The 12092-nt window shown below is 39.5% G+C and overlaps 1 protein-coding gene across 18 annotated transcripts in view; it reads left to right on the top strand.

Moving 5' to 3' along the window:
* ptprfa (protein tyrosine phosphatase receptor type Fa) overlaps positions 1–12092 on the top strand; it is a 437857-nt gene that overhangs the window by 220481 nt on the left and 205284 nt on the right. For all 18 annotated transcript variants that reach the window (XM_044200720.1, XM_044200710.1, XM_044200712.1 and 15 more), the window contains exon 5: positions 10547–10735. In XM_044200720.1, coding sequence (XP_044056655.1) covers positions 10547–10735 — 189 coding nt within the window. The remainder of the gene's footprint in view (positions 1–10546; positions 10736–12092) is intronic.

Raw genomic sequence — 12092 nt, 5'->3', positions numbered from 1 at the left:
CTCTCTACTGTGCAGCGATAGAAGTTCACCAGGACAGCTGAGGACAGTTGGGTCTTCTTCAGTGTCCTCAGAAAGAAGAGGCGCTGGTGAGCCTTCTTGACCAGGCAGGAGGTGTTGGTGGTCCAGGACAGGTTCAGACGCATTGTTTTTCATTGTTTTTCTTCAATATCACTATGTAATTGCTGCGTCATGACAACATATTCAACATTATTTGTGCTTTTGAGCATAACTGCTGTGAAACAGTCAGAAAATAACGTTTTATTTCTCTGATTCACCGTCTTCTCACTACGTCGTCGAAGCTGCACACAACAGAGAGAGTATGATAGTTTGGTCCATGCACTAGCCAGGATAGCGCCTTGTTTCGGTGATATTTAAGGCTGACTGTGGAGCAGTGTGATCCGTCTGATCGCCAGATTGGCCACCGCAGTTTGACGTTGGGTTGCATTTCTGAAACCATAGTGTTGTCTATTCATTAGTAAGGAGAGCTTTTTAATAGCTTTTTGTCCTTGTAGCTGTTTAATACACTCATAAAGCCGTAAAGTCGTCTGCCTGCTACCTTAGAGATTCCATTCAATAAGTGTTTGAGAAAACGTTTAGGTTAGAATCTGGGCTTATTTTACATTGATTGACAGTGTGTGTGTTTATTTTTATCCTGTTGGAGTTGCCAGTTTAAACCTACAGTTTTTGCACTTCAATATGGAAACCTTTGTTTACATTTTGTTTTGTACTGCATTATACAATGACATACAGTTTGTCAAAATAAAATGAACTCATATTAAATGGTCAGTTTAATTTTTTGGAGGGCAATTAATTGTTTAGATTAATCTGTAAAATAGTCGATAGATTAATCGATTCATTGAAAAAATGACAGCCCTAATACTGTGTAACCGAAAAAGGGTATGCACTCTCTACAAAAAGAAGCATTACCTGTTGTTGTACTTGTTGTATTTTTGTAAAAGCTCATTTATATTGCACTCATATATATTCCACAACGTTACTAAGTAAAACCCGATAATTTAGTCAGTAAGTCAGCTGAAACTGTACTGTAAAAGGAGGCTGTTCTCATTCACCTTTCATAGTTATACCTACGGAAAGTAATGCACTATAATCCGTGTATACCCCAGGGGTCTTAGGCAGTACCCTCATTTAGGATTTCTAGCGGCCTGAGAGTAGAAGCTCTTCCTGAGCCTCTCAGTGCTGGCCTGTACCTTCTTTCCGACCGCAGCAGGGAGAAAAGGCCGTTATCTGGGGGGTTGGGATCCGTAATGATTCTCCTAGCCTTATTCTTGCAGCGCCTGGTGTAAAAGTGCTTTAGGCAGGGTAGAGCACCGCCTATTGTATGTTCAGCCGAACAAACCACTCTTTGCAGGGCCTTGCGGTCCTATTCAGTGCTTTGTATACGAACTGTATAAGAAAAAGTAATTTGTTGGAAAATACTATCTTAATTTCTAGATAGCACATAATTAAACTTGGGCTGTTACCAACATAAACCTTGGACAACTACAATTGTAACTTGAACCGATGGGTAATAGTGGAGGTTTTTCTTAGTAGTTCAGCTGTAGTTTGTCTGTATTTACCTACTTATTCACCAGTGGTAATTACCCAACAATATACCACAATTTACGATATATTTAACAGGTAAATACTTAGTAATTAGGGGGCTGTAAAAGGAAGGGGTATTCTTAAGAGAAAGAGCTGTCCATGATATCAATTTGTTGTTTAATAAAAATTACTTATTAAATGTATTATTAAATACTGGTAATGATGTTATTACTTATTGAAAAGAGAGTGAGGCAGACATTGACTGTATGTAAGGAAATGTCATTATTATTATTAAAGATTAAACAAGCACAGCAAAACTAATCTTTGAAAATCTTAATTGTTGTGTTATCAAGCTTGTTTCATAATTCAAAGTAATTTTAGATTTTAAAACCTGTAACTTGATCCTTGATGTTTCTCAGAAATGTAAATATAAATGGACGTATTCACCTACAAGTACCTGACTGACTTCATTAAACAAATCAGCAAGGGAAAATTTTCAAGTTAACATGAAAGTCCATAGAGAAAATGCTCTCCATGTGTTGACAAGCGTCGGCGAATAAAAAGTATATAGTCAATTTAAAATTTCATGCAATCATTTTCCTCAGAATTCGCCATGGTTATAGGAGAGGCTAATTATGTCATTGTAGCCTTGTAATCATTACCATAATTTCTAATGATTGCAGTCATTTCTAAGAATGAGTCAGAAATGTGAGTCTTAGTCTCCTTCATGTGTAGATCATAAAATCCCTATCTGTCATCAGATAGATAGCTGTCATCACGTCACACCTGGCAACAGCCTGCTGTTCTGCAGCACTACTGGGGATCACATCTCCTCAGCACTGATAGTCAGATTCATTTTTAAAATCACACTGCAGAAACAAGAATGCAGGTTTGAATTTAGTTTGGTCCACAGTCACAAAGTCTTTGGGTGCAGATGTGACGCATTCTGTCCCAAGTACATCCTATATTTATCAAACAAACGCACCAGGCTGAAGTTGCAGTTTGTGTGTCGTTTGTGTGAGTGTTTGCAAGGTGCGCATCTCCTTATTGCATATGCATTTCAGGGAGGATCGCACAAATAATAGGAGGAGACATGTTAACAGAGGTTGAATTATGTGAAAGACCAGGCATAAACACTGGATACTGATTCTGATGCCTCAATTCAAGGTATCTGCCAATACTTTTCCCCCAAATTTAAAAACTATATACCTCACTGTGTGGAACTCATGGGGCTTATTTTTATGTAAATGTAGCATTAATACCACTTAATAAAGGCAGGACCAAAAATATGTAGCAGAGGCCAAATTACAAATTAGTATAATAGTGAAGGAGAAGGGATGACATTCAACTTCGGCTATAAGAAAAAAATCAATATTTAATCTAAATAAATTTAACTCACATTAAATTCACCTCAGGGCAACACCCTTAGAAAAGGGAAAACGATAGCCAATTAATAAATTCATTAAGTTCTTGACTCATGTACAGCGACCGTAATACTTCATACACACAAACCACATAATAAGGTTCTTCATAAATGAAAGGATTATTGAACTACTAACTACATACACAACTAATAACTACTAGACACATAAATAAATTAATGCATGAAATGAGGACCACGTTATACCAGATGATGCAGTGAATGATTCTCTTCGCAAGCTGTTTTAACTTGTGTAAACCTTAATGCACCGTTCAGCAGCTGAGAGGTTATTTGGGAAGCATGAGTGAAATACTTTATGATACCATATCATGATTATATTGAAGGGAGATCCTACTCCTGACCTAATGCTAAATTACTTTTAGTAATCTATAGCATCAACCCCAATGTCACAGGAAAAGTAAAGTTTCACCTGGTGGTTCAGATGGCCAGGGGAGAAGTTGCCCCTGGAAGGGGAGGGCAGCAGATGATCTGTATTGATTCTTATGTGGAGCTCTCTGGAGCTCTCAGGCACACAATTGGTGACTTGACTTGAGTCTCTCTCTCAGCAGGCAGTATTGGGATTTACAATGATTAAAGGGACACCAAATTATGTAGATGCAATCAATTAAATTTGGCTATCAAGTTGAACGTTAATTAATAGATTCCTTGGGGCACCACTCTTCTTAAACAGGAGAAATGATAGCCAATCAATTGATTGAGTCTCATATAAATATACCAAATTATCAATTTGGAACTCAGATTACTAATTAAATTAATAACTATAACCAGAATTACCATCAATAGCTAGAAGGTTGAAGGATTTGGGGTTCAACATAGAAGAAGTTGGCAAATTATTCACTCTTGTGCAACATTAAAGAAACCAGCAGTGAAAACATATCACAACAATAAAGCTCAATGAACCAAATAAATACATATACATTCACAAAAGTAACAGTCCTCTTCATAGCCAAGTACACTGTTAAGCTATGTGAAGCTATGTAATGCCCAGTTATAGGTTCAGTGGTTATGTTACCAGTCCGTAAAGGAAGAAGTTGCTTTGAAGTTGCTGTTATTATCTGGCGGTTCTGTTGGAATGAGCCAGGCAGGGAAGAATGTTGGTTCCGACTGAAGGAAAGTCCTTGCTGTGCAGTCCGTCTGTGCAGATGGAGGAATCGGTCACTCTGTCTGTTGTCCCCCCTCGAGTTTGCTCGTGCTAACTTCCTTAGTTGGTTCTTAAAGTTAGTTGACAGACTTTGTGTAGTTGCCTATAGTGCTAACTATTGTTGCAGAAATCTGTTGCAGGTCCTCGCATTGCTGCAGTAAGAGAGAGTTTTCAGTTTTGCCTTGTCTGCTGTTAGCAGAGGGAGACAGCCAAAGCTGTCTGCTGCAGTGAAGGATTTCAGGAAAAGAGGAAGAACAATGACTGCTGACCCTCTTTATTGATCTGGTGACATATCAGGCAGACAGTTTGTCACAGTTCTGAATTTCCTAACTTTTATCATGTTAGAAACATAGTTACTGAGGAGACAGGTTTCTTGTAGAAGGTTTCTTTCTCTCAGAGTTGGGTGGATGCCAGCCTTCAGCACCTTGGGTGCGGCTTGGGGATTCAGGCCAGCAACCCGCTTGCCTGGGACGGGGCAAGAAGCCAAAGAAAGAGAAGATCAGCAACAAGAGTTTTTCAGCAAAGAGAGGGAAGAGAAGAGCAGAGCACCAAGAAGGGAGGAGGCTTCTTCTATTTTTATAGCCTTCTGTCCAGGGGGCGGCAGTGTCTACGGCGCATAACATTACCACTCCCACCCTAATTTATCTTGTCCTAATCCTTTTATTTGTTCCAATTTATTTTCTAGAGAATTAATTAAGTTTACCACTTGTCTAATGCTTCCAAGTTTAAAAGCTTGGACTTCTCAGTTGCTAAAAGATATCAAACACCTTTTATGAAGCAGGATTTTATCCACTCAGTAATAAGTAAGACATAGACATGTTAACCCTGGTTTAAATGTCATAAATAGCAGTCATGTACAACCTCTGGTCCACAACACAAACATATGATATGTGTGTGTGTGCGTGTGTGTGTGCGTGTGTGTGTGTATCAGGCACAGTTGGCATTTCAGCTTACATTTTCTCTTGTTGCAAGCTATGATCAATTTTCTGGTTAGACATATTAACACATTAACAATTTTCACATCATTATCTACTCAAAGAGTCTAAACGCATGGCATCTTTTTCAGATTAAATTATGTAATATAAACAGTTCCTGTTAACACAGTTTCTATAGTTCCTGTATCAACGTCATCATGGCAAAATATAACGTCACATTCTTCCTATACTGTTAATTAAACATGGCATGTCAATTAATGTACATTTTAATTCTGAATTGAAAAGTTAGTCCCTTTGTTCTTTGTCTTCTGAGTTCACAGTGCTATGTGCTGTGTACTTCTCGCCCATCTCCTGGAATGTGGGAGTATTAGGTCAGTTTGAGGCCTGTCCATCGTAAATTGGCCACTTGTCACTTAACTTTCCATTAGTGCCATCCTTGAGTCCTGGCAGGGTCTATTTTGTGACTATTTTGTGAGTCCTAGCAGGGCCTGTTTCATGACCCCGAGGTCATGTGGACAACAACTTCAGGGATGGTTAATTATTTTATCAATAAAGATACAAAATGTTCATCAGCATCCATGTTGATTAGCATGTGGCCAGAGATTGCTGTCGCACTTAAAACTGAGTCAGAGGCCCATTGTGACTGATAGCAGAAACAATTAAAATGTTATCATGACATTGACAAAGAAACTGTATTTAATGTGAATTGGTGACATTATTGTCTGAACTGAGTCTAAATAAAAGCTGTGTGACTGTACATAATCTGCCATTTTGCACCTTCACCTTTTAAGATGATCATTGACTTCAGCTTCTCAGTTTCATGTCTACAGTCAAGTTGTGCAATGGCCATTCTTCAATATGGAATCATGAGGTAAAAATAAAACCTGTGCAACATTAGTTAAGGTAGCACTGCACAACAAATCTGGTGAAAAATGATGATCTTATTCAAAAGTTAGGACTGAGATCATGGAATGTCCACACCTGTATCACTTTATATTTTGGCAACTCTGCACCATGAAAATTCATGTTGAATTAACTATAAGCAGTACCTATCTGTACTGTAAACATTCATGTACAGACAACAATCACTGGATTACTTTTGATGCTGAAAATAAAGTCTGAATCTGATGATTATGAGACAAGAGCTAAGTTATGAAGAGCACCTTTTTGGGAATACCACTACCACTGGAACGAGTGCATTCCACTGTTTACCACTGAGTTATGGCTCTGTGACATGATGTGAGTTTTAAGGCAAATTGTGTCAACTGGATTGCAGGGAAATTTAGTGAGAAAAAAGAAAACAATGAATTTAGATGTCGTTCGCATTTGTTCAAAGCCCATTAATGGGTATTTCCTGGTTATGGTCAAGTGTACTGCAAGTGTGTTGCGAGTGTGTCCAATAGTGCTGGTAGAAAATTAACAAATTAATCTTCTGTACCAATACCTTTTTCGAGTTTGGTATATTGGGTCTGCACTGGTATGTACTGCTTCAGGAAATAGCCATAATCTCACAGTCTAAGTCACTGACAAAGGCTCTCGCCTTCTCCCGCCCACTTGGTTTTTATGTCTTATCAAACTACCAGCAATTAAAATGGAAGCATTACAACCTTAAACAGTGTTAAAACATTGCTTACTTTAAGCAATGTGAGTGATGACTGACTGAATCATGTTTTCCTCTCATGGCTTTCCGTAGATGTGCTCACTGCTGAGATCATTCAAGTAAGTTACTACAAACCTGAATACTCTACTCGAGGCGACTCGGCTGAAACGTCATCATGCAGGCAGGATATTGTGTATGAAATTTTTCATGTGCTACTCAGGTTACATTATAGGGGATTGGATATCTCCCTCCTTTGGATTCCTGCTCATGTAGGGGTGGAAGGAATGAAAAGGTAGACATGTTGGCTAAACAATAATTAAAACTACAGTTCATTGACTTACAAGTACCATTAAGTAAAGTAGAGGTTAAAACTATCGTAAGGGATTATATTCACAAAACCTGTCAGCAATACTGGGACTTAAGTAACATCATTACAGTATTCAAAAACATGTAGGCATTGGTGGAATATGAGGCAGGAGCCTGAGGGAAGGTATGGTTATTACCCATCTGAGAATAGGACATAGAGGTTTAAATCAAACACTCCATAGAGGGCAAGAACCCTACTGGACAATGCACACACTGTAATAAACTGGAAACTGTCAAACATGTACTGATAGATTGCAACAGGTGTTGTGAAGAATCAAAGGGAATTAATATCAGTACTAAATGATGGAAAACACAACACTACATTGGGGATTCTGCTAGAAAAGACATCATGGAAAGTATGCAATCTTCTAATTAATTATTTAAGAGTAACAATAGAGAGAATTTTTTTTCTCCCAATGTATGTATAAAGAGAAATGGATACAGCGTTGGAAGCAGGGCCCCATTCATTCCTATGAAAGCTGCTCAGTAGCGCATGAAGCCAAAAAAGTTTCACTTCTGGTAATAAAATTACTCGGATCTTCTGCATTGCACAGCCCCATAGAGAGGCAAAGTCCCTCCCCTTCCGGTGGACCCTCATGGGACCTTATTTCGGAAAAAATATATGCTGTAGTCAATGGCAAGAGAGAAATAATTTTTTTATCCCGTTTGAATTGTGTCATGAATTACACATATGATGCTTGTTAGTTCAAAAGATAATTTTGCATGTCAAGAAAGTCAGTTTATGAAAGTTTATGAAAATCTGTAATTGGAAAGACTACACACCCAAAAATCAGGCAAGTGTCATGACTTTCTCTCTCCACAAGCTACCCAGAGCTGCTGAAGCTACGATGCCTGTGTGTTTCGTAAATGGATGTATAAAGTACCGGATTTAGTCACACGAGCAACGGGTCTTGCTCGTTCTTTCGCTTCCCAGTTGATAAAAGAACCAGGAGACACTGGATAAAACACATCAGGTAAGCTAACGTTACATGAGATGGCCATGTTGTGTTGGTGATGTATATTGTGTGAGCAAGAGATGTAGTTCACTAAGCGGTTTCACACAAACTAGCTGGCTAGACATTCAAAATCTTTTAAATTGACAAACATCATATGTGTAATTCATGGCACAATTTAAAGGGGATCAAAAAATTATTAGTCTCTTGCCATTGACTACCGTACATACTTTTCCCGGAATAAGGTCCCACCTGAAGGGGAGGGACATCTCTGGCCTCTCTGTGGTGGGCCATAGAGCAAGCGCGCCAGAGACTTTGGCGGGCTGAGTGGGCTAACTTCCAGTTTGGCTCTCTGCTAAATTGAATGGAGATAAAATGATTTAATTGTGCAGTTCTTCTAGATTTTCCAAATGTTATCGGACAGAATGGATCAAATTCGGAAACGAGTCATTTCACGGGGGTTGTGATGCTCAAAAAAATATATCCACCGTTTTACAGCAGCTTCTTTCACAATGTAAGTATATGGGAAAAAGTCTTCTGGGGACAATGTGCATCATGTGATGGACCTGGAAGTTGTAATTCCATGGTTTGGCCACTATATCAAATTGGCTTCAAAACCCAGAGCACTTCCTGGGGGCTTGGCTCGTACTTGCTGTGCTTCACACTTCCTGTACATGTTGAACTGCGACTAGCATGCCGAAGAATACCGAGAGACTGCTTGGGAGCTTCGAGGGTCTGCAAATTCCTGTCTTTACCAGAGTCAGAGAGTACACTCAGTGCTAGTTAACCTTTTAGCCTGGGGATACTATTCCTGCTGTCTGCGGAGTTGTCGAGACTCGTGCTGCAGTTTGGTTGACAGTTTGACTACTTTTAGTGGCTGTAAGTGTTAATAATTATTTTGTATATTGATTTAAATACTTCTGTCATCTCCAGTTCATTTCTTATTTCTGCTACTGTTGTGATACATTCTACATATGAGTTGGTAGGTTTTTGTTATATTTAATGTAAAAAAAATACACCTGTAGCATAAACACAATTATCACAGTAAGCAAAGTAAAATACTTTCATAATTTATTCATTAATTAGCCTACAGCTTGAAATTTTGGAAGGATCAAGCATAAAAAGCAGCATAAACTGCATTACTTCCACTCAGTACCTTGTGGTCTGAACACGCCTAATACTCGAAATACAAAAAACTCAAAAGTTTGATATATTTTGAGGTCCAAACCCAGGTACACTGAGGCAACACAGCACTCAAACCTCCTGGCACTAGTGTCCCACAGTTTACCTGTTTATTTATATAAACAGGTAAACTGGAGCCAAATGGTGTCTGAGGCAGAACAGTAGATTAAGACAATGCCGGTACAATACTAAAAACTGTAGATAAATAGTGTAATATAGATCTAATATGTCAATTCAATTTATTTATTTATATAGTGCCAATTCATAACAGAAATCTCATTGCACTTTTCCTATAGAGCAGGTCTAGACTGAACTCTTTATAATGTTATTTACAGAGACCCAACAAATCCCACTATGAGCAAGCATTTGGCAACACTGACAAGGAAAAACTTGGGGGGGGGGGCACAATGCACAATGCAAATGGTGATAATGTAATGGTAGTGGTAATATTAATATTAATAAAGTAATAATAGTAGGAATGATAGTAACAGAGCCAATAACAACAACTGTAGTAGCAGTTGTTGAGCAGGAACATGGGGGCAGCAAGTAGCCCACAACCACAGATCCAGACTCTGCAGCTCCGGAGGCAGAAATACCTGCTGAAAGCGACAGAAGGAGAGAGGAGAGAAACGAGAAAGCACAAAACTACGAGAGAGAGAAGATGTTGAGTTAGAAACGTGCAGTAATGGGATAAAAATGCATACAGATGGAGAGGGAGGGGAGGAGAGAGGAAAGAGGTGCATCATGGGAAGTCTCCCGGCAGTCTAGGCCTATAGGAGCATAACTAAGGGATGGTTCAGGACTCATAAAAATGCATACAGATGTAATTGCCACATATTAGGGTGTTTTTATTAATATTAATACACCTAGCATTAATCTGTACCCTCACCTATTGGATGTGACAGCTACAATAAATCATGTATAATGTATGAGAGAGGGTTGGAGCGGTGTGTAAAGCTCTATTGCTATGTCCTCAGCCGCATGGACAGAGGTGTGGAATGGAATTTTCAGTCCATGATTTTATTATGTTTCATCCATAATTTGTCAGGATTGACATTTGACTGCACTAAACGTTTCAGATTATGTGAGCATGGTAGAGGCCTTTCTCTTTCAGAATGCATTGCACTCGGCGTGCAACTGCATCGCTCTCGTTCACACAGATGACGAAAAATTCCATAGAAGGATTAGTCATGCAGAGGCCCAGCAATATTTACATTAGCACTGGATCTTACTATGTTTGAATTTCATGGGGGGAACCTCAAGGTTGTGGAAATCTCACCACAGGGTCTAGGCTGAAGAACACATTCGATGGTTGACTGAAGTCTTAACTGTCCACTGTCCAGCTGTCAGAGTGCCAATATTTGTTTGTTTCTGTCTCTGTAACAGAGGACCAGATCCCTCATGGTTTCCCCACCATAGACATGGGGCCCCAGCTGAAGGTTGTGGAGAGAACGCGTACTGCTACGATGCTGTGTGCAGCCAGCGGCAACCCTGACCCAGAGATCTACTGGTTCAAAGACTTCCTACCTGTGGACATCAGCAGCAGCAACGGGCGCATAAAACAGCTGCGGTCAGGTAAAGTACTCATCTCAGCATGTTCACACACAGGTCTCTGTTCAGCAAACAGTGGCACATGTTGCATGGAACTTGACACAAAGTGCAGCTAGATGCACTTTCAGGTGTTGGTGAGTGAGGCAACTGACCTTTAATAACCTTGTGAAACTCAAATATGGCACAGGTGGAATTGGGGTGAGATTTGGACACGCATCATGACAATTACTGCATATGCATAATATACCACTAGTATGCCAGTTCTGGAAGACAGATCTGGCCCGCTTCACATATAAGTCATTTATATGTACAGTACCGAGGGCTGGGTATCAAACCTCAGTACTTTTCTAACTATATTATTCACCTGTCTGTTATTTTTAAAATGAAACCCAGACTTGTTCAGTTTACAATGATATAAAACAGAGAAATAGCAAACTCTTGCATTTGAGAACCTGGAACCAGCAAATGTTGTCAATTAATGTTTTGTTGATCAATTAATCAACTATTTTGTTATATTTAAGTTAAGTTTGTTATATTTAATTAAGTTTTTCACTGCTGAAAACCAGGGATTGTATCAGCATTAGTATTAAAAAAAGTTAAAACTGTACCCAGCCCTAGCAGTCACACGGTTAATGTTGAAAAATATTTTATCATGCCTGAGGATATGATTTCAAGCAGTCATGTTTTATTAAATGTAATAGTTCAATATTTCACCACAAGTTTTTGAATAGTCAAGACAAGTCAGTTTTATTCATATAGCCCAATATCATAAATTTGCCTCAGGGGGCTTTACAATCTGTACAGCACACAACACCCTCTGTCCTTAGACCCTCGATTCGGATGAGGAAAGTCTCCCAGAAAAATGGAAGAGAGCTCAGGAAGAGCAGCAGAGGAGGGATTGTGTCATGTGTACAGAACAGACCAACATAATGAAATTCCAGTATGGACAATCATGATGACAAAATTATTAATAGATTGTAACATATATGAAGACTATGAATCCAGGAGGACGTTGAGCAACTTCAGGTGTCGCCAGACAGATAGGACCTGAACCACACGACCTCCTCTCCACCACGGAGACCTGGAAGAGGACAGACTACATGAACACGCAAGAGACAAAACTCAAGCACATCGTTCACACAGGTAGAAGAAAGGACGAGAAGCACACAGAGGAGAGGCTGAATCTCCTGGAGGACGAAGATCCCGATCCAAAACATCTGGAAAGAGGCACCGACAGCCAGGGGACAGAGAGAGAGGTCCCAGGACAGTCGATGATCAGCACAGAGAAGCCTGAGTGAAAAGAGAGGACAGGAAGGAAAAACTCAGTAGAGAGAGAGAGCAGAATAGGCGCACAGCTGTGCTTGTGGGACACAAACAGACA

Source organism: Siniperca chuatsi, linkage group LG6 (assembly GCF_020085105.1).
Source record: "Siniperca chuatsi isolate FFG_IHB_CAS linkage group LG6, ASM2008510v1, whole genome shotgun sequence".
NCBI classification, from domain to species: domain Eukaryota; kingdom Metazoa; phylum Chordata; class Actinopteri; order Centrarchiformes; family Sinipercidae; genus Siniperca; species Siniperca chuatsi.
Note: the sequence above shows the minus strand (reverse complement) of the source record. Positions and strands in the feature narration are given on the sequence as shown.